Source organism: Aotus nancymaae, unplaced genomic scaffold (genome assembly GCF_030222135.1).
Source record: "Aotus nancymaae isolate 86718 unplaced genomic scaffold, 86718_ANA_hifiasm-v0.15.2.pri h1tg000008l, whole genome shotgun sequence".
Taxonomy (NCBI): Eukaryota; Metazoa; Chordata; class Mammalia; order Primates; family Aotidae; genus Aotus; species Aotus nancymaae.
The window spans coordinates 14,281,968-14,304,228 of record NW_026988419.1 but is presented as its reverse complement, the minus strand read 5'-3'; the positions used below and the strand labels follow the sequence as shown (position 1 = coordinate 14,304,228).

Sequence of the window (22,261 nt, the reverse complement as noted above, 5' to 3'; positions counted from 1 at the left end):
ATTACATAACAAAAGATAGGTTAAGAGAAAAATCTAAGAAGTTTATTTAATCAAAGTTTTATATGACATGGGAACCTTCAGAAATGGCTACCCAAAGACCTAGGGAGAACTGTTTTTAGTGCTTAGATTCCGTGAAGAATGGACAGCCTGGAGTAATGTGGTTGGGCAAAAAGTTACCACCTAATAGTAATAGACAGGGGAGGGAACCCAACAAGGCCTTTCTGTGTGGCATTCCTTCCTCCCTGGTATAGGCAGGATCTCTTCCAGAACGAGGGTCTTATGGTCTACCATCAAGCAAGGTAGGCCAAAGAAGTTCTTATGGCCAGCTCTTACACAGAAAGGTGGGGGAAGTTGAGGTTTTACAGCTGGCTTTGGGGGAGAGGGCTTCTAGTTTCTATGACTCATTTTGGGGAAGAGGAATTCTGGTTTCTATGGCTTGCCGTGAGGGAGAAAGAAGGCTGGGAGACAGGAGGGCAGGAGAAGGTCAGAAGGACTGTGCCTGAGGCCCTCCAATCTCTTTTAGTTCAAAATAGTCAGCATGTCAAAGTGCCATATTGTGGAGTATTGTTTTTCTGAGCTCTAACACTGTTTTGGATGTATCTCCACTTATTTTATTTAACCTAAAAGGCTTTCGGCTCAGAGCACAAGTAGTACGCCATGAATGCGAAATTGTGTGGCTCAAATATTTTGTCTTTAGAAAGTAATATCTTTCAAATCTGGCAACTTGGGATAAAGATGACTAGGACCCAATTCCTCCTTTCAACTGGCTTATAATTCATTTTGATTTTTCTCTGTAGAAACCGGGCACTTCATGAAAGAAACCCTCCCTGAAAACCAGGAATTCTGTTAAAAGACCTTTCTGCTAATCTAGTTCAGTAGTTGATGTCAGCATTTGACAGGGAGCCTGGTTTGAAAGCTACCATGAGAATTCGGAAGCAAGAAACTTGGCAGTCCTGCCGCTGTTGGTTACTAATTGAACGACCTTCACAAGTAACCTAGCCTCTGTGAACCTGTTTTCTCATTTTCAAACGCGGGAATAACTACTTTTCAACTCGGATGTTACGTAAGGAAACAGAGTAAACACAAACGACTAGGTTGGCGTGGAGCCCGGTACTGCTGAAGGAAAGACAAACGAGTTTGGAGGGAGACTAAGGAAAAGAAGGCAAAGGACCCTAGAGGCGATACCCTCGGTAGCCTCGGCTTTTACACGCTCTCCTTTCACTGGAAGATGAGTGTTTGCTAACAGAAAGTTCCATTTCTCTAAACTTTGCTTCCCCGCCCAGTTTGCAAACGAGTCACGGTTTCCTCACTAGCGCGGTGGACTTGCCGAAAGCCGAGCAGGAGTTCCAGGCTGCGCGGGGCTGGGGCAACGATGGGGGTACAGCTCGCGGCCTGGCAGCCCAGGTAGCCACGACAGCGGAGGGACCGCCCCTCACGAGCCAGTCCTCGCACCACCCCTTTTCGATACGTTTGCACGTCTTAGGGTGTGGTTTCCAGCAGCAGAAGCGTGTTTTCCGGTCGTCCTTGGCTCGATTTTCTTCCGGGGCGGGTCTTCCTGTCCATCTTTGATAGGCGTCGGGCTGCTGAGCTGGTAGGAGGACCAGACTGGGAGGGTCGGTATGTCTGACCAGGGCTTATGTTCCTCAAAAGGGCGGCCAGGAGGATGTTTTTTCTTGATCTTCCTTCTCGCTTTTTTTTCCGCACGACGCCTTGGTTTGCGCTGACGCCCAGGGCTTTTGGCACTACCGCCCACCTGAGGCTCTTCCGCTTCCTCTTTCCCCAGGCTCCGCCCCCAGCGTTCTGTGGCCATGACGACCGCTCAGCGGGACTCCCTGGTGTGGAAGCTCGCGGGGCTGCTACGGGAGTCCGGTGAGTGGACTTCCGGTTGAGCTGGGCTTCGGGCGAGCGCGGGGTGGTGTCTTCTGGAGACACGCCCTAAGAGTCACGGAGTTAGGACTGGTAGGGTCACTGGGTGTCGGAGTTCAATTTCTTTACTCTTACCGGGTTTGTTTCCCTAGTGCCGTTGCCTACAGTGTCCTTTGCCTGTGATAGCCTAAACTCTAGCTGTCCTTGGAGGCCAAACTCCGGTATCCCTCCCTCCATGCCTACTCTGACACTCTCCGAAGGAGTGATCATTACCTGACTGAAAACCCCTGAGGACCAGGGACTGGATCTTGATCATAACCGTTGTTGTGTAGCAAGGCACTAAGTACAGCAGCTAGAAGCACGATATTTGGAGTAGACCCACCTGGGTTGGAATGTCAACCCGCTTTCAAACTTGCCAGACTGCTGAGGCTCAAGTTTTCCTCACAGATTGGCATAACGATTGTACTTAACAGTTGTGGGGATTCGTTTTAATTCATGTGGAGAATTTAGTACAGTGTCTGCAAGTACAGTAAGTGCTCACAATTGGGAGCTATTGTTATTGTAATGACTTCCCTGGTGCTTGGCACTGCCTGGGCACAGTGGAGCCACAGTAGTTGTGGAGTACTTGGTTGGCATTAGTTGTGGTAGAAAAAGGCCTTGGCTTTGAAATCAGACAGGAGAGGTAACTTCCTACCAACTATATGATCTCACTCAAGATTCTTCACTTTTTTGAACCTCAATTTTCATGTCTGTAAGATGGGGTTAATAGTGCTTCTCTTTGGGAGATTCTGAGAAGGTTTGAATGAGATATCAAAGTCATCCAGCAGTACTACAGTTAATGTTAACTGCCCTCCATCACTCCACACTCCTATTGATATCTGTGGAAGCTCTATAGCAGTTTTCTTTTCTTTCTTGTCTTTTTTTGAGACAGAGTCTCACTGTGTCACCCAGGCAGGAGTGCAGTGGTGCAATCTTGGCTCACTACAAACTCTGCCTCCTGGGTTCAAGCAATTCTCCTACCTCAGCCTCCTAAGGAGCTGGGACTGCAGGTGTCTGCTGCCACGACCGGCTAATTTTTATATTTTTCAGTAGAGCTGGGGTTTCACCACGTTGGCCAGGTTGGTCTTGAACTCCTGACTTCAAGTGATTAACTCATCTTGGAACTCCCAAAGTGCTGGGATTAAAGTCATGAGCCTCGCCACCCGGCCAGTAGCAGTTTTATTTTCTGGCTTGTATTAATAACTTTGCAAATGTCTTCTGTCCTTCTCTGGGAGGAGACAACTAGGAGGCCCTTTGGGCATGGGAAGAGCCCTTCAACCATGTCTGTATCTGTCCTCAGTGTCTAGTACACACAGAATCCTTCATGTCAGGTTGTAGGAGTTGTTAATTTATTCAGTGATGAATGGTGCATGTGTGAATGTGTGACTACAAGGAGGTAGCAGGAAGAGGAGAGCTTGTGGTGGTAGAATAGTTTTGTATCTTGATTGTGGTGTGGCTGCAGGAATTTACATAAACAGCATAGAACTATATATACACATCGTATCAGCATCAGTGTCCTGATTGTTTTTTTTTTTTTTGTTTTGTTTTTTTTGAGACAGAGTCTAGCTCTGTCACCCAGGCTGGAGTGCAGTGACTTGATCTTGGCTCTCTGCAACCTCTGCTGCCTTGGTTCAAGCCATTCTCCTGCCTCAGCCTCTTGAGTAACTGGGATTACAGGCGTATGTCACCATGCCCAGCTTAGAATAAGTTTTTGTATTTTTAATAGAGATGGGGTTAGAATCTTAGAATAATTTTTTGTGTTTTTAGTGGAGGTGAGGTTTCACCATGTTGGCCAGGTTGGTCTTGAACTCTTGACCTTAAGTGATTAACCTGCCTTGGCCTCCCAAAGTTCTGGGATTATAGGGCCTGAGCCACAGCGCCCAACTCAGTGTCCTGAATTTGATATTGTACTATAGCTATGTAAAAGTAACTGGGTAAAGGATATAAGGGACCTTTCTGTGCTATTTCTGCAACATCCTTTGACTCTATACTTATTATATTTTTTAAGCCAAAGAAACATTCCTCCATGCCTAGCTTGTAGCTGCACTTTTTTAGGTGCAGTGATGAATACCAGAGTGATCAAAAGATACCCTCAAGAATGAAAGTCTCGGCTGGGTGCGATGGCTCACGCCTATAATCCCAGCACTTTGGGAGGCCGAGGCAGGTGGATCACGAGATCAAGAGATCGAGACCATACTGGTCAACATGGTGAAACTCCGTCTCTACTAAAAATACAAAAAAATTAGCTGGACATGGTGGCGCACACCTGTAGTCCCGGCTACTTAGGAGGCTGAGGCAGGAGAATTGCTTGAACCCAGGAGGTGGAGGTTGCGGTGAGCCGAGATCGTGCCATTGCACTCTAGCCTGGGTAACAAGAGCGAAACTCCATCTCAAAAAAAAAAAAGAATGAAAGTCTCGTTAGAGAGAGCACTTTTGACAGCCAAAACAATGCCTTAGTGCTGTAATGAATAGTTATTCTTTCTATGACATACTTTTTAGTATCATTTGAAAGTTTCTACAAATGTTTATATTACTTTTGCAATCAGAAAAAGAAATAAAGATAAAACATCTAATTAACTTTTATGTAATAACAAGTGACTGCAATGTGAAAATTCAGCAGTATTACTTCTTGAGGTGACTTCCTGGAGGAGGCTGGTCTCAAGCCGGGCAGTGGAAGTGGGTGTCTCAGAACATGAGAGAGCTGTGAATCAAGCTGGATGTATTTCCAGCACTGTCGGTAGATGTGGCTTTTTTGAGCAGAAGGTGAAATAAAATTTGGAAGAGCTGGTTGGAGTTGTGTAGCCAAGCAGTGTCATCAGGCTGAATGAAGTGTTAGGACTTTTTTTTTTTTTTGAAGATGAGGGGAGCCATTGAATGCTTTTGAGCTGGAGAGGAGATAGAAAATTTGATCCTGCAATAGGAGATCTACAGTAGGGATTGGAGTGGGTATATTTTGGCATAATAGAGTCTTAGAATAAAGGGAAAAATCTTTCCACTGTCTTCCCTCCTGTCTGCCCCTCTCTCTGCAGGGGATGTGGTCCTCTCTGGCTATAGCACCCTGAGCCTGCTGACTCCCACACTGCAACAGCTGAACCACGTATTTGAGCTGCACCTGGGGCCCTGGGGCCCTGGCCAGACAGGCTTTGTGGCTCTGCCCTCCCATCCTGCCGACTCCCCTGCCATCCTTCAGCTTCAGTTTCTCTTTGATGTGCTGCAGAAAACGCTTTCACTCAAGGTTCTGGGTGTGGGGAAGAGGCAGGATGTGCAAGGAGCCCAAGAGAATGATGGAAACTGGGGGTAGGGGAGGGGTACAGGGTAGGGGAGGGGTACAGAAGTCTGCGGTGCCAGGATCCACAGGGTGTCAGAGGTACCAGTGGTTCTGCTAAGGAAGGAATGTTGAGGACAGGGAGATCTGCTGTGCTTTAGTAAATGGAGTATTTTTTTTTTTAGCTGGTCCATGTCCCTGGTCCTGGCCCCCCAGGGCCCATTAGGATTTTCCCCTTCAAATCCCTTCGGCACCTGGAGGTATGGGGACACTGGGGGATGTTGGTGCACAGCACCCAACTTGAGGCAGCCACTTGGGGATAGGAAGGAGAAGGGCCTCTTTGGTGGGGAGGCCAGGCCGGAGTATACCCATTGCTCTGCAGTAATGTGATATCCACCCTCTTTCCATTTACTGCTTCCCTAAACCATAGCTGGGCTTTGTGGTCTTCTCCCTCCTCCCAACTAGGGGAAGTGGGGATGAGGTCTTTGTCTTCTGTGGGGTTCTGCCTTCCTCCCTCCCCTTTCCTTGTCCCAGCTCCGAGGTGTTCCCCTCCACTGTCTGCATGGCCTCCGAGGCATCTATTCCCAGCTGGAGACCCTGATTTGTAGCAAGAGCCTCCAGGCATTAGAGGTAAGGAGGGTGAGGGGTGAGCTCATACACCTTGTACTGAGAGTGACAGAGGACCAAGCTCTGATCTTCTCCCCTCTCTGAAGCTCTCCCTGCCCTCTGCTTCCGTCTTGACAGTGTTTTCACTCCCTCTCTGTGTTCCCGCAGTCATACCTACCATCTTATATTTCATATTCTACTGTCTGCCTTCCCACTGGCCCCAAAGTGAGTTCTTGGGTCAGGGACCTGGGCTTTAAGCCTGTATTTTCAGTTGGAGTTCAGTGTATAAAAAATGAATGAGTGACTGGGTGGTAGAGCTTGGCCTTGGCGTGGGGAGGGAGGGGAGGGTGGGGTAATGAAGCACCTGTCCATCCACTCAGGAGCTCCTCTCAGCCTGCGGTGGCGACTTCTGCTCTGCCCTCCCTTGGCTAGCTCTGCTTTCTGCCAACTTCAGCTACAATGCACTGACCTCCTTAGACAGCTCACTGGTGAGTGCCTCAGAGGGAAGAGGGTTTCGAGGAAGGGCAAGGCCAGGCCTTTGGGGAAGAAGTCCAGGTGGTTGGCCAGATAGTATTGTAGTGAACATTGATTTCTCTGCCTCCTCCCCATCTCTCTCAGCGCCTCTTGTCAGCTCTGCGTTTCTTGAACCTAAGCCACAATCAAATCCAGGACTGCCAGGGATTCCTGATGGTGAGTATGGGCATTCTGGCAGCTGGCACACCATGGGTCTTTGATTGCTCTGCTCTCACTCCCTCTCCTTGACCGGCTTTTACTCCCACCTTGCTCTTGCCACGAAGGTGGAGCTGCATTCTGGGAGACAGCACTGCTTAGGCTCTAGCATCAGACAAACCAGAGTTCAAATCTCAACTTCTGGTACATGTGCGACTTGGAGCAAGTTAGTTACTTCTTGGTTTCTTTACCTGTAAAGCAGAAATCACAAGAGTGTTCCTGTTTTTTTTTTTTTTTTTTTTGAGATGGAGTCTTGCTCTGTCGCCCAGGCTGGAGTGTAGTGGCACAATCTGGGCTCACTGCAACGTCCGCCTCCTGGGTTCTAGCAATTCTCCTGCCTCAGCCTCCCAAGTATCTGGGATTACAGGCATGGGATTACAGGCACACACCACCATGCCTGGCTAATTTCTTTATATTTAGTAGAGATGGGGTTTCACCACGTTGGCTAGGCTGGTCTCGAACTCCTGACCTCAAGTGATCTACCTGCCTCGGCCTCCCAAAGTGCTGGGATTACAGACATGAGCCACCGCGCCCGACCAAGTACCTGCTTTTATAGTATTAAAATGACTGTGAAGAAGTACCCAGTGTTACTTAGTCTAGTGCCTAGCTCAGAAACTGTTAGCTTTTGTGATGATGACGAAGAACCTTTCTTCTGTGTCCTCCCATCCAGCTGTCAGAGATAAAGTGGAACTAGTTAAAGTGGTAAGGACAGATTTGAATCAGTAATAAACTATTGCAATAGGGGAGAGGATGCAACGTGAACTGAACGCCACTTTGATCTGTGCAGAGGTGACTGCGCATTTACAAGGAGAGCGAGGGAATAGGAAGGGGAACTGTGAGGGCTTGAGCAGAGTAAAGGAAGTGGAAATGTACAAAAAGCGGAAGTGGAAGCTAGTCCACATGAAGCCCTTCTGGGTTTGAGTAGTTCCAGGCATGTAGGCTGTCCACACGTTATCTTTTGAAGTTTGTATCACCTAGTCCAACTTCAGCTCACAGGGCTTTTTCTAAGATTCTAGGGGAAAGGGCAGCTATAAGTCAGCTAAAATTCCAACAAGGATCTGGGCACTCAGGCTTTAGTTCTCAGTGATGCCAAGTTGGGAGGGAGAAAATTGGAAATGTTAGTTTAGAAAACTGTAACCAAATAATGAAGAAAACTAGAAGAATTGAGAATTTGGTAAGGGCTGATGTGTAAGACAGCAGGACCCAGTCCAATTTACAGGTAGATAATAAAACTTCAAATAAAATGAACAGGACTAGAATCTGGTAACCCATAGGCTGTATTAGTAGTTTTCATTAAAAGATGTATTTTTCTCTAAGGTCAGTCATTCCCTTTTGATTCAAGACAGTGAAAGTAGGATTATTCTTGTTTACAAAATAAGTCTGATCCTGTTAAGATTGGTCTGCTTATTTACATAAGTGTAGTAAGAATGGTAATTGACCACAGAGGCCTTTTTTAAGTTTGCTTTCCTGGAACTTTTTATAAGGACTCTCAGACTGGACTTTTAAAACCCTCTTGAGGCTGGGAAGCCAAGAACTTGTCATCAGACTTTACGTAGAGTACCTATAGATGTGTGAATTTCACTCTTCTTGATGTCTCCAAAATATCCTATGGTTCCTGGGGCTGTCAGGAACTAGCCTTTGCTACTCATTTGTAAGGCTGGAAACCCTATAAGCCAAGTAGCAGGCTGGTTTTTCCAAGAAGGCTTTGTAAGCATTGGCTCCGTATAGTCACTTTAGTTCCTTAAAACTGTCTGTCCATATCTGATTGTATGCATTATTTTAAAACATAACATTCCAGTCATATTTTAAAAGTTCAATCAAAGCCTAGTTATATAACCAATTTTCCCAATTATGCCCTGTTACAAGGAGGGCAGACCCTATTGAACCTATGAAAATAACCATATTGCTATGTAAATAAGAATGCTCAAGGGAGTTCCCGAATTCTGGAGGGATCAGGCATGGAGAAAAGATAAATGCTTCATATACATATACATGTATCTATATATATATGTATATACATATGTACATTTATCTATATATACGTATATATATATTTTTACAAAAGTATAATTTACTAAACTGTTTTGTGCTATAGATCACATAACAGAAAAGGTAAAAAGGTTCCTTATATCCAAAAAATAAAACATTAAAGAATCGGCCAGGCACGGTGGCTCACACCTGTAATCCCAGCACTTTGGGAGGCTGAGGCGGGCAGATCACGACGTCAGGAGTTTGAGACCAGCCTGGCCAACATGGTGAAACCCTGTCTCTACTAAAAATACAAAAATCAGCTGGGCGTGGTGGTGTGCGCCTGTAATCTCAGCTACTGGGGAGGCTAAGGCAGGAGAATCGCTTGAACTCAGGAGGCAGAGGTTGCAGTGAGCCGAGATCGTGACACTGCAGCCTGAGTGACAGAACAAGACTCTGTCTCAAAAAAAAAAAAAAGCAAAAAAACAAAACAGAACCAATAGTATTTTAAACAAAGCCGTTAAAACTATAGTCATCCTTCATCAGTTCATTCAGTCTTATGCAGTCAGTTCCCGTTGTGCTTGATCTTGGGTTAGCAGTGTTATGAATCCATCAGCTTTTTCATTGGAGTTTTGGAAATTCTGACTTGGTCCAGTGGTATGATCTCAGAGTTGTTTAAGCAGTGCCACCAGAAGCCTTTGCCTTGCAGGACCTAGCATAGTCCTTTTCTGTGGGTCTCTGTGACAGTCCCTTTTTGTTCAAAGTAAGTACTCCGACCTGTAGCTGATTGCAAGAACTTTTAGGAAGCAGGGTAAAGCAGTAACTCTGTCGATGATGAAAGAGTTAAATGGTCTGTTTCCATGAGCTTTTTCTTTTTCTTTTTTCCCCTCGGTTGCATTTGGAGGTCTCTGAGTTCCTTGAGACCCCCCAGTGGGGGCAGAGGACCTAAAGTTTGAGTGACTGTAGGAGTTGAAGGGCTGGAGTATGAAGGGAAAGGCAGGGTGAGTAGGGGTGGAGAAGGAGAGGCTTGAAGGGGAAGCTGTCACGGGTCCAGGGAGCTGAAGGAAAGAGGAAAGGTGGTAGGAGGAGGAAAGGGGAGCAGAGGTGATGCAGAGGGGGGCTTCTTAGAGGAGCCAGCTTGGAGAGATCTTGTTTCCCAAAGAAGCTGTTGAAATTCCAGATTATCCTTAGTAAAGTCTTGCCAACAGGAATTGACATGGACAGAGCTAGGGGCATAGTGGTAACATATACCGTATAGTTAGCGGGAATTGGGAAGAAGGTTTCAGTTGACTGCAAAGTCCATGGGAGGGGCAGGATCAAGGAGGGAAAACAGAGAGGACTCAAAACACAGCCAGGAAGAACTTCCAGCTCAGGAGTCAGGGAGTGAATTTCCACTTGAAACAGAGTGAGGAAGAAGAACTTCCAACTTAGGAGGTGCCTTTCACACGAAACTTGGGACTCTAACCAAGCTTTTTGAGTGTACTTGGAATCAGGAGAGTCAAAAGCTTCCTCATTGTGCTTCAGTGGATGTTTCGTTGCAAGCACTGGGCTGGGAGTCAGATTCGCCAACGGATCCCATTGATCAGTCAAGAGTGAAGGCAAAGGCATCAAAAGTGTGCAGCTGGGGTCCCAAGTGAGAGGGCTGGGAGGATCTGATGATGACTCTGACCTAATTTGAGTCATGGCACCAGGTGCCTGTCATGGATAAAGCTGGACACTAGATTTTAATCAGTAATAAACAATTGCGGTAGTGAAGAGGGTTGAGTGTAGTTTATTTTTGTGCAGGGGTGACTGGGCATTTTATTTTATTTTAGTTTATTTTTGAGACAATCTCACTCTGTCACCCAGGCTGGAGTGCAGTGGCGCCATCTCAGCTCACTGCAACCTCTGTCTTCCAGCTTCAAGTGATTCTCGTGCATCATTCTACTGAGTAGCTGGGATTACAAGTGTGTGCCACCACGCCCAGCTAATTTTTGTATTTTTAGTAGAGTCGGGGTTTTGCCATGTTGGTCGGCCAGTCTTGAACTCCTGGTCTCAAGTGATCCTGCCTCCTCAGCCTCCCAGAGTGCTGGGATTACAGGCATGAGCCACTGCGCTGAGTGGGCATTTTAAAAGGAGAGTGGGGAGAGTGGGTAGGGGGAATGGTAGGGCCTTGAGCAGAGCTGGGGAAGTGGAAATCAGGTTGGTCCAAGTGAAACCCATCTGGGTTTGCTGACTAACTGGCACTTATCAAAATAAGCCTTCTACCCTTTCACAGAGACTGGGAGATGGGCCCCTATCTTCAGGTTTTGGCTGGAACAAATGGGAAATTCTTTTGGCAGCTTTGACTTTTCCCAGGCAGGAACTTAAGGGGGGCTGGAGGAGCTGCCATGCCCGGGATGTAGCCTTGAACTGTTAGGAACAGTGCTGGTGTTGTTCAAGTCTTTTAACGTGGGTGTAGGGGTGGATGAAATCATTTGTACTGGGCCTGTGCAGTTTTATGTAGGCCAAGGTTGAGGCCTAGTCCAGAAGAGGTCTCAGAGGACCCTGATTAGAGTTTGCTCAAGGAGAGAATTGTGTTCTCCCCCTTACCCCCTCCAGGATTTGTGTGAGCTCCACCATCTGGACATCTCCTATAATCGCTTGCATTTGATGCCAAGAATGGGACCCTCGGGGGCTGCTCTGGGGGTCCTGATACTGCGAGGCAATGAGCTCCAGAGCCTGCATGGTGCGTGGGGGTGTGTGATGGGGCAAGCATGGAGGGGAAAGAGGGGAGTGAGGCTCCAGCTGGCCTGGGGCCACGTGCCTCTAGAGCCTTGAGAGGTCTTATGGGGAGGGCAGGGGTGCCCCGGCTGGTCTTTCTGCTGCACCCTCCACAGTGCATGTACCACACTTACTCTCTCACACTCATCTGCATGCCCGTCCTCCCTTCTTGCCTCCACCCCAGGTCTGGAGCAGCTGAGGAATCTGCGGCACCTGGATTTGGCATACAACCTGCTGGAAGGACACCGGGAGCTGTCGCCACTGTGGCTGCTGGCTGAGCTTCGCAAGGTGAGACGGGAGGGTATCAGGGGCCTGGGAGCCACCCTTGCACCCACCCCCCCATGCTGATTTGGTCAGTGCCATCTTCACACAGGGAAGGCTCTGGGCCCTCTTCATTCTCCCCTTCCTGCCCCTCAGCTCTACCTGGAGGGGAACCCTTTGTGGTTCCACCCTGCACACCGAGCGGCCACTGCCCAGTACTTGTCACCACAGGCTAGGGATGCTGCTACTGGTGTGAGTGATCGTCCTGTATCCACTCTGCTTCCCCTTTCCTGCCCGGACCTCCCCCACCTCGTACCCTCTTGCTGTCCCTGGGTGAGGGGCCGGGGACCTGGGCCCTGCTTACTGTGTTGTTAATACCTGGAACTCAGCATGGACGCCTGTACCACATCCTCCCGCCCCCACCCCTTTTTGTCTTTGCTCAGTTCCTTCTCGATGGCAAGGTCTTGTCGCTGACAGATTTTCAGGTCAGTGTGATCAGGGGGCAAGGACTGATGGGGGAAGACTTGAAGGGAGAGCACTGGGGAGGGAACAGAGGGCTGGCTAATGACAGGGTCTTCCTGGTCAGTGGAAAGTAGGGTCCTGCCTTTTGGCTGGCTTGGGCAAGGCAGAGGTGCTCCTGGGCTCCAACCTCGATCTTCTGTCATCACGTGCCAGACTCACACATCCTTGGGGCTCAGCCCCATGGGCCCACCTTTGCCCTGGCCAGTGGGGAGTACTCCTGAAACCTCAGGTGGCCCCGATCTGAGTGACAGCCTCTCCTCAGGGGGTGTTGTGGTCCAGCCCCCACTTCATAAGATTAAGGTAAGCTGCATCCTCCACTGCCTTGTGCCTGGGGTGGGGTGTTTCTGCGGACTCCAGGCTGTGGGCAGGAATGGTAGGAACTGTGCTTGCATGTGGTTGGGGTTTTTTTGGTAGGTTGGATGGTCGGCCGTGGATGGCAGGGCTGGAGGCTTGGCTTTCACAGAACTTCTTCCCTCCACCAACCTCAGAGCCGAGTCCGTGTGAGGCGGGCGAGCATCTCTGAACCCAGTGATACAGACCCGGAGCCCCGAACTCTGAACCCCTCTCCGGCTGGTAAGTCAGCCCCACCCCACTAACCTCTCTTATCCCCATCCAGCTCACTCTAATCTTTAAGTTACGGTGAAGGTCTGGTAGAAGAAATGTTATTTTTTGTTGGGGTGGAGTGTTATAGAGGGCTTCTTAGTCTTTTAGTTTAGGGAAAGAAGAAGACACTGCTTCTGGAGGCGTTTTGAAAAGTGTTTCAAGGAACATTTATTTTGTGGGGTGTCAAGAGATCGTGTGGGCCAGGCGCAATGGCTTACACTTGTAATCCCAGCACTTTGGGAGGCTGAGGTGGGAGGATTGCTTAAGCCCAGGAGTTTGAGACCAGCCTGGGAAACAGAGAGAGACACCCATTTCTACAAAAAAATTTAAATTTTTTTTTGTAGATGTGGCAGTGCGCGCCTATAGTCCTAGCTACTTGGGAGGCTGAGGTGTGAGGATCGCTTGAGCCTGATAGTTCCAGGTTGCAGTGAGCTATGGTCGTGTCACTGCGCCCTAACCTGGTGACAGAAAAAGACCTTGTCTCAAAAAAAATAAAAAATAAAAAACCTCAAGCCAAAAGAAAGTATATATGTATACATATAAAATAATGGGATTGTGGCCAGAGAAGTTTGGGAAATTCGAAGGTGAAGAAAAATAGGTGTGTTAGCTGCAGGCCGCCTTGGGACCTTCAGTATGCTGCCACGCATGGTGAGTCCCCAGAAGTAGCAGAGATGTGCAGCTTGGATTGCCTGTGACCACAGTGTTCATAGGACATACTTCAGTACATTCCGTGGAGGGGACGCCTGTACCCTCCCTCGCCCCATCTCCACCCACATTGCTTTCTTATCACTGAAAAGCACCATTGAAGGATTTGGGGCCATCTGGGGTACGTAGGAGGCAGGCTTGCTCAGCTCTGTGATCCTCTCATGCCCAGGATGGTTTGTGCAGCAGCACCGGGAGCTGGAGCTCATGAGCAGCTTCCGGGAACGGTTTGGCCGCGACTGGCTGCAGTACAGGAGCCACCTGGAGGCCTCTGGAAACGCTCTGCCAGCCGCCCCCACCACTCCTGCCCACAGTGCACCTCCAGCTGGCTCCCGGGGCCCAGACATGGCACCCAGACCTTCACCCCCTAGACCTTCACCCCCGAAGGAGGAAGCCAGAGGCCCCTGGGAGTCACCACAGAAAATGTCAGAGGAGGTCAGGGTAGAGCCACAGGAGGAGAAGGAAGAGGAGGAGGAGGAGGAGATGGTGGAACAGGGAGAGGAGGAGCAGGAGGAGGAAGAGGAGCAGGACCAGAAGGAAGTGGAAGGTGAGCACACTGGTCTGGGGCGTGCTGGGACCAGGGGCCGGTGGGATGTGTGGGGGTGTAGGGGCCTGGTGGGAGGAAGGCCACTTGTTGGGATGTGTGGGGGTGGTGGGGCCTGGTGGGAGGAAGGCCACTTGTTGGGATGTGTGGGAGTGGTGGGGCCTGATGGGAGGAAGGCCACTTGTTGGGATGTGTGAGGGTGGAGGGGCCTGGTGGGTGGAGGGCCACTCCAGGGGAGGGCAGAGTCTGGGTACTTCCCTCCCTGCAGAGTTTCTCTCTCGGTCTCTCCACAGCGGAGCTCTGTCGCCCCATGTTGGTGTGTCCCCTAGTGGGGCCTGAGGGTGTGTGTGGCAGGGAATGCTTTCTCAGGGTCACTTCTGCCCACCTGTTTGAGGTGGAACTCCAAGCAGCTCGCACCCTGGAACGACTGGAGCTCCAGAGTCTAGAGGCAGCTGAGATAGAGTCGGAGGCCCAGGTTCAGAGACTGCCCGGGCCCAAGGTGAGTGGGGTGGCGGGGGCTCTGAAGGAGCCAGCTATGAAGCTGTGGCTGTTTTGTGCCTGGCACTGGGCTGAGCATCTATCACAGTCTCTCCTTGGCACTAGGAGCCGAGGCGGGAGCTTCAGATGTTGCAGGTGCTCAGGAGGCTGGGCTGAGGAGCAGTGATTCTGTGCTGGAGCTTGCACGTTAGCACAGGCCTGTGTCGGGCTCCAGAGCTACTGCTTGTCTTCCATGCTTTCAGCATCCCCTCATCCCTCTGACCGCTGCCCCTGCTGTCTTTCACTCAGTTCCACTTCCTCCTGCAGGGCTCAGATCTGCTCCCTGGAGCCCCCATCCTCAGTCTTCGCTTCTCCTACATCTGCCCTGACCGGCAGTTGCGTCGCTATGTGGTGCTGGAGCCTGATGCCCACGCAGCTGTCCAGGTGATGGGGCTAGAGTCGGGGCCCAGGAGGCTGCAGGGGTTGAGAGAGCCAGAGGGGAGTGGCAGCAGGCCCTAGGGCCAGGGGCCTATGGGAGGTATCCGTCTGGGGTCTGCCTGCTCACAGCTGCCTCCCATTCACCTGCTGTCAGGAGCTGCTTGCCGTGTTGACCCCAATCACCAACATGGCTCAGCATCAGCTTGGGGAGGCCAGGAACCTCCTGCCAGGCAGATTTCAGTGTCTACGCTGTGGCCATGAGTTCAAGCCAGAGGAGCCCAAGCTGGGATTGGACAGTGAGGAAGGCTGGAGGCCTCTGTTCCAAAAGACAGGTACAAGTCCTGCCCTTGACCTCTATGCCCACCGCCTCCCCTGTTGCAGGGAAGGTGTGGAGCAGGAGCACCAGGGAGAAGGGACGAGAGAGAGTGGAGACCAGTTGTTCTGCTGGAAGAAAAATAAAACCGCCTGCCTGCTGCATTTTCAAAAAGGAAAACAGAAAAAAGAAGAAACTATATCCTGATTTTTTTTTTAACTCCAGAAGTCAGGAAATGCAATCTCTGTAACTGTGCTTAAACATACTCATCATTTTTTCATAACCCGAAGGCTCATTGTGTTGGGTTTTTTTGACTGATATTTCAGACACTACATAAAACCTCATGGGCCTTCACTGCAGTGTCGGCTTATGTTGCTGCCCCTGCCGCAAGTGTGGCTGTTGAGTGGGATGCTCAGGGATTGGCTTGCTTTGTCCTTCCTGGCCGACCTTGGAAGCTATGTAATGTCCTATGGCATTTCTTCATGTGCTAATCCTGAAAATGAGAATTGTTTCCATTGTAGACTGGTCAAAAAGCACTATCTTGCAAGAAGACATTGAAGAAGAAAGAAATATTCTTGATAACAGCTATGTGGAAATGCCAGAATTTTATTAGCCAGTTTTCTCTTCTTGGCGGCAGCTGGAGCAGGAGTTTACGTTTTATTCAGAAAATGGAGCCCTCCCCACTGTGACCTAGCCTGGGCGCTGCAGCCTTAGCATGAACAGCATGAACAGAAACAGCCCCAGCCCCTCCCGGACCCTGGCTGGACACCGTGAGGAGCTGTGGCCGCTGGAGTCTCTTCCATGGTGGCATTATTAACGAACATTAGTAACATTATGTAATGAACATTACTGTGGGTTCCATTCTCCTTTCATTTACCTCATCTGAACAAAGAAGGGAATGAACTCACCCCATGGTGCTATTATGCTGTTTAAATGTGACAGTAAGGCACCAAGCATAGGGCCTGGCAGAAAACAAAGGGCCTCTGTAAATGGTAGCTGCTGTCGTTGCCCCCAGTTATATGGTCCTGGGCAGCGTGTGTAAATTATTTAATCTTTCCTTTCCTCTTTGCAAAATGGGATAGGGAGAGTTTCTCTGGTGCTGAAATGTGATCATACTGGCATAGGAGCTAGCACACCACCAGCACAGGGCAGCGGCTCAGAGAGCTGCTTCTCTCATTGCTGATCCATGTCCTGATTCCTTCCCGGCTTCCTGAAACTAAGGATGAGTACAAGATAGACCCTGTTGTCATCCCTGTTTTAAAGATGAGGAACCAGGCTCACAGAGCTTAGGTGACGCCCATGATTACAGAGCCATTAATTGATGGAGCCTGGAATTGGACCCAAATATGGCAACAGAGTTCTCTCTGCCTTTCCAGATCTGTTGATTTTGTTCTTTCAGATGTTGTTAGGAGAACTCTGAAGTACTTGATCAGCCCAAATCTGTAGGAGGACATAAGAGCAGGGCCTAGTTGTGTTTGACCCAGTCTGAGAGGGCCTACTGTCAGAAGGTGGAGTGCACTTTGAGGAGGTTGTGGGCTGTGGTTTGCTCATCCCTCCCTGGGATGAGGAGTGATCAGTCAGCAGCTGAGCTGGGAGAGGGAGCTGGTGGGCTGGGGCACTGTGGTTGTGTATGAAGCTGAAGACTTGGGCTCAGGGGAGACCAGAGAGTGGGCAAGGAGCGCCGTGAGCGTGGTGGGAGTTGTGGTACGGTGTTGGGGATGCTCACGGGTACTGTGTCCATCCTCCCTCCAGAATCTCCTGCTGTATGTCCTAACTGTGGTAGTGACCATGTGGTTCTCCTGGCTGTGTCTGGGGGAACCCCCAACAGGGAGCAGAAACAGGGAGAGCAGTCTCTGGCTCCCTCTCCATCTGCCAGCTCTGTCTGCGACCCTCCTGGCCATGGTGACCACCACGACAGGGCCAAGAGCAGCCCACCTCAGGCACCGAGCACCCGTGACCGCAGTAGTTGGAGCCTCAGTCCCCGTGAGTATAGGCAAAACAAGACATAAGTGGGTTTGGGGGAGGGAAGGGGCACTGATGGGGAGGTGGAGATGGAGCCCAGGGGCTGGCTGATGCCCCCCTCATTGCCCTCAGCCCCTGAGCTCTGTGGCCTCCGCTCTGTGGACCACCGACTGCGGCTCTTCCTGGACGTTGAGGTGTTCAGCGATGCCCAGGAGGAGTTCCAGTGCTGCTTCAAGGTTTGTGCTCCCTGGCATTGCCCACCCCATGCCCCTAGCTGGCCAGGTTTCCATCACAGCCAACTGAGTCAGATCAGGCACTCTGGAGTCACCTGACCTGCTTCTGGTTTCAGCCCCAGCAGCTTCTTGCTGTGTGGCCGTAGATCCATTGCTTGGTGTTGGAGTCCCAGTTGTTGCCCGTCTACGAAGGAGATAATGATGCTTCCCTTACACAGTGGCGTGCGTCAGAGCTCATGGTGAAGCTGCCCGGCCCAGCACCTGGCACTCATCAGCGGGACATCCTAGCATTATTATAAACAGATGGTGTTGCTAGGCCTTCGTTGAGCACCTGTTGTGCTAGACACTGAGGAGCCACAGATCAATCTTGCCTTGATCTTGCAGTCTGGAGTGAGAAATTAATGATGATTGCAAAATATGCAGGTGCTGTCCTCAGGCTGCAGCCCTAGAAGGGGTGTCTAGTGCAGCTTGAGTGGGTCAGGGAGCCTTCCTGGGAGGTGATGTCTAAGCTAAGTCTTGAAGGATAAATTAGGGAGTAGGGAGGAAAATAATATTTTAGGTAAAGGAAGCAGCAACTGCATGGAGGCCCAAGAGTGTCACCGGAGGGGAGAACTGCCCAGGATGAGGGGACAGGGCACCTAGAAGTGCAGGGCAGGGGCAGGGGTCCCAAGAGGACTCTGGGAGGCTGGCAGGGGCCAGGTCAGTAGTTGTTGCCTCCTGTGTCTGCCAGGGAGTTTGGACTTGGTCATGAGGGCCACTGGGAGCCACTGAAGGATTTGAAATGGGGCAGTGACTGTCAGTTTTGTGCCTTAGAACAGTGAGTCTGGCGGAGTGTGGAGGGGGCAAGGCGACAGGCAGGGAAGCCAGCTGCTGAGGCTCTGAGGGGGCAGGGGCCAAAAGACAGAGTGGTGGTGGATGGAGAGGCCGTTGAGTGCCAGGGAAGCTGCATAGACGGGTGTGTCGGTGGTGGGAGGGTCCGGCCGAGGGTGCTGGCACCAGGAACTCGGCTTTCAGTATGGCCCTGCCTCCCCAGGCCTCTCATCAGGTTTCTCACCAACTTCCTCTTCCCCAGGTGCCAGTGGCGTTGGTAGGCCACACCGGGGAGTTCCTGTGCCTTGTGGTTGTGTCTGACCACAGGCTGTACCTGTTGAAGGTGACTGCGGAGATGCGGTGAGTGAGCTGGGAGGTGGGGTGAGTGAGGATGGAGATAGGGTGAGGAGGGAGGTGGGGTGAGTGAGGAGGGAGGTGGGGTGAGTGATGGGGGGTGGGGTGAGTGAGTGGGGTGGGGTGGGTGAGGGGGGAGGTGAGGTGAGTGAGAGGGGTGAGTGAGGGGGGAGGTGGGGGTGAGTGAGGAGGGCCGATGGGGTGAGTGAGGGGGGAGATGAGGTGAGTGAGGGAGGAGATGGGGTGAATGAGGGAGGAGATGGGGTGAGTGGTGGGGGAGATGGGGTGAGTGGTGCGGGGAGATGGGGTGAATGATGGGGGAGGTGGGGTGAGGGGGAGATGGGGCGAGTGAGGGGGGAGATGGGGTGAGTGAAGGGGAGATGGGGTGAGTGAGGGGGGAGATGGGGTGAGTGAGGGGGGAGATGGGGTGAATGAAGGGGGAGATGAGTGAATGAAGGGGATGATGGGGTGAGTGGTAGGGGGAGATGGGGTGAGTGAGGAGGGGAGATGGGGTGAATGAAGGGGGAGATGAGGTGAATGGGGGGAGATGGGGTGAGTGGTAGGGGGAGATGCAGTGTGTTGAGTGATGGGGGTGTGGCTCGGGCAGGGCCTCCCTAGTACTCTCACGTCACTCTCACTCATCTTCATCACTCTGTCCCCTCTCTCCACAGTGAGCCTCCAGCTAGCTGGCTGCAGCTGACCCTGGCCGTTCCCCTCCAGGATCTGAGTGGTATAGAACTGGGCCTGGCTGGCCAGAGCCTGCGGCTGGAGTGGGCAGGTGGGGCAGGCAGCTGTGTGCTGCTGCCCCCAGATGCCAGGCGTTGCCGGGCCTTCCTAGGGGAGCTCCTTGGTGAGAGATGGAATGGGAAGGCGGGAGGGTGGGCAGGGCCCTGGTGCCAAGCTCCCCACCTGGTGTCCGTAGCAGAGACAGAGAAGGGAACAGGACCCGCCTCTTGTAGAAGTTTCTGAAATCCAGCAATGTGGAGAACAGGAAGGGATTGAGAGGTGGTGAGTTTGGGTGGAGGAAAGCAGAGACATCTAAAGTTCCTGGGCTGGCTCTGTCTAGATGTCTTGCAGTCTCTGCCCCCTGCCTGGAGGAACTGTGTCAGTGCTACGGAGGAGGAGGTGACCCCCCAGCACCGGCTCTGGTGAGTTGACAGGAGGCAGAGGCGGGGGTTGCTGCCCAAATCTCTTTCCCCAGAGCCCCAGACATGGCCCTGTGCTGAGTAGGCCCTGGATAGCCACCTGTCCTCATGCCATGCCCCTCATGGGCCCTATGCCTCCTCCCAACCCACCCGCAGGGCTTTCTTCCCTCTCCCCTCCCTGGAAGTCCTTCCCCCAGCTGATCTTCCTGTGCCTGCCATGTTCCCCCTAGGCCACTGCTGGAGAAAAACTCATCCTTGGAGGCCCCCCAGTTCTTCTACCTTCGGGTGTTCCTGGTTGAAGGTGAGGCCCCTGTGCTGCTGAGGCTTCCCCGGACTCTGTACCCACCCTTGTCACAGGCCCTGGCCCACCCCCAGCAGCTGTACAGTGCCCCTGTAGCAACTGTCAGTTCCTGGAACTGGACTTCTCTCACTCGAGGCCATAGCCAAGTAATGGCCTCAGCGTGTCCTGCCTCAGGGTGCCTTTTCTCTCCAGGCAGGGTCAGGAGGCTCCCGGGGTCCTCAGGTACACAGAGCCTTTGCTCTTGGGCCCAGGCTTTCTTGAAGTGGAACAGCCATGCTGAGTTGGCCCTGCCTCATCAGTCAGAGAAGGCGAGGGCGCAGCCTGGTTTCTGAGTAGGGTGGGGGTGGGGCAGTGGGAGTGGTAGGCCTGAGATGTTGGAGACTAGAGATTCCTGGAGCTTGGGAAAGGGAGCGTCTCGTCCTCAGGGGCACAGGCTGCTCTGGGGCCCAGCTCAGAGTGTGGCTCTTGTCTCTTCTCCCCAGCAGCACTGGGACACTGGCCCCAGGGATCCGTCCCCTCCATGACCTTCCACTCTGGGTGCCTCTCTTCCTCCAGGCCCTTCCACCTGCCTTGTGTCCCTGTTGCTGACTCCGTCCACCCTGTTCCTGTTAGAGGAAGATGCTGCAGGGTCCCCAGCAGAGCCCCCTCTTCCAGCAGTGGCTGGCGAAGCCTCAGAGAAGGTGCCACCCTCGGGACCTCGCCCTGCTGTGCGCATCCGTGAGCAGCAGCCACTCAGCAGCCTGAGCTCTGTGCTGCTCTACCGCTCAGCCCCAGAGGACCTGCGGCTGCTCTTCTACGATGAGGTGTGTGTGTCTGTGTGTGTGTGTGTGTGTGTGTGGCAGAGGGAGGAAGGGGAGATGGTGAGCACAAGTGGAGGCTTAGGAACCCTGCCATTCATGGCAGAATGGCAGTTACAGAAGAGAGAACGAGGGTTGGAGGAACTGGGGGACTCTGGGCTTGGATGAGCACCAAGTCAGGGAGGGAGGCAGCTGTAGGCCAGGGAGACACCTGGACTGGGAGCCCAGCCATTGACGAGTCACGAGGCTTTCAGTGACGTTTCCAGCTGCTCTGAGTTGGCAGGATTGGGCCGGCTGTGTGTCAGCCGTTTGGTCTTTGTGACACCACCTGAGGAGATACTGTTACTGGTCCTGTTTACAGATGAGGAAACTGAGGCTTGGGGATGTTAACCAGTTTGCCCAGGCCACAAGTGGTGGAGCTGGGAGTTGAATCCACACAGTTCCTTGAAATTGAGTCCACATCTTCTGTACAACAGGGAAGATGAGAGAGATGGCTCCTCTGGAGGCTTTCAGTAAACGTGGACTGGCTTCTGTTTACAAAGCTCAGAGTCAGGGTCTTTGATGGGGAGTGACAGGGGCCGGGGGAAGGGGAGAGGCACTGAGCCAAGGCAGAGACAGTGAGGCTTCCCGGAGAGCTTCCCTGTACTGCCCCCCCAACCCACCCCGTGTGGCCCCCCATGAGCCTCGCCTTGCTGACTGCTCGGTCTGCCAGGTGTCCCGGCTGGAGAGCTTTTGGGCACTCCGTGTGGTGTATCAGGAGCAGCTGACAGCCCTGCTTGCCTGGATCCGGGAGCCGTGGGAGGAGCTATTTTCCATCGGCCTCCGGACTGTCATCCAAGAGGCTCTGGCCCTTGACTGATGAGGCTCCCACGGTGACCTTGGCCCTGACCTCAGAAGCCATGTTGTAGACGGTCCCTCTCCTGGTCTCTGGGTTTGGCTTCCAGACTCTGGCTGTGGACTTCTCCAGCCTCTGGGTGCTATCCTGTGAGACCCTAAATGACCCAGGGTTTAAGGGAGAGGTGAGAGAATGGTCTGGCCTTGGGACAGGCCACGTTGTCAGGAGGAATTGTTTTCCTGAACTTTTTCTCAGGTATCAATAAAGTTATTTCCAACTCATATGTCACGTGTGGTACTTAGATGTGTCACTCTTAAGGCTTGCGGTTCCCTAACCTCTTCTGACAGAAGCTGTCCCACCCATCACTTTTCCTGAATGGGCAGCTCCAAGCAGCCTTGTTTGTACCATGAGACCCCATCTCTAACCCAGCTGTGGTCCCAGCGTAGAGGATCACATCTCTAACCCAGCTGTGGTGCCCAGTGTAAACTGACCCACGGGCATGCAGTCCCAAGCTGGCAGTGACCTGTCATTTGGCCTGGCATGGAATTGCTACTAAACAAATAGCTGGGCCGGATGGATTCCTGCTCTCTTGAATTTTACATGGGAAGCAGTGAGGACTTCAGGCCATCACAGAGGGTGTCTGGGGAGAGGGTGTGTGGAGTCGAGCAGTGACCCCTGGTGCTTCCTGCCGTTGCCTTCTCAGCGCCGCCTCAGCCGGGAGGTCTGGATGGTCAGCCCCACCCCCTCAC

General features: G+C 51.9%; 1 protein-coding gene across 2 annotated transcripts; it reads left to right on the top strand.

Moving 5' to 3' along the window:
- Positions 1-1,507: 1,507 nt before the first annotated feature.
- STK11IP (serine/threonine kinase 11 interacting protein) lies at positions 1,508-21,814 on the top strand. Of its 2 annotated transcripts, none has more exons than XM_021666590.2 (25): positions 1,508-1,591; positions 1,784-1,869; positions 4,935-5,140; positions 5,356-5,430; positions 5,705-5,800; positions 6,157-6,264; positions 6,395-6,466; positions 11,054-11,180; positions 11,400-11,503; positions 11,633-11,728; positions 11,920-11,961; positions 12,152-12,298; positions 12,487-12,571; positions 13,476-13,850; positions 14,141-14,346; positions 14,652-14,768; positions 14,917-15,094; positions 16,828-17,058; positions 17,170-17,273; positions 18,343-18,440; positions 19,106-19,284; positions 19,501-19,582; positions 19,810-19,880; positions 20,436-20,683; positions 21,390-21,814. In XM_021666590.2, the coding sequence occupies exons 2-25, from the start codon at positions 1,809-1,811 to the stop codon at positions 21,534-21,536; spliced, it is 3,255 nt and encodes a 1,084-aa protein (XP_021522265.2). In that variant the 5' UTR covers positions 1,508-1,591; positions 1,784-1,808; the 3' UTR covers positions 21,537-21,814. The 2 variants fall into 2 exon arrangements, with proteins under 2 accessions (XP_021522265.2, XP_021522267.2); XM_021666592.2 differs by having other exon boundaries at positions 1,553-1,617.
- The last annotated feature ends 447 nt before the right edge of the window (positions 21,815-22,261 follow it).

Excerpts from the sequence above, each read along its gene's own strand:
- STK11IP (XM_021666590.2), top strand. The coding sequence starts at position 1,809 with ATGACGACCGCTCAGCGGGACTCCCTGGTGTGGAAGCTCGCGGGGCTG. Across the intron at positions 12,572-13,475 it reads TCTGAACCCCTCTCCGGCTG|GATGGTTTGTGCAGCAGCAC; the intron begins GTAAGTCAGCCC and ends TCTCATGCCCAG. Across the intron at positions 19,583-19,809 it reads ACCCCCCAGCACCGGCTCTG|GCCACTGCTGGAGAAAAACT; the intron begins GTGAGTTGACAG and ends TGTTCCCCCTAG.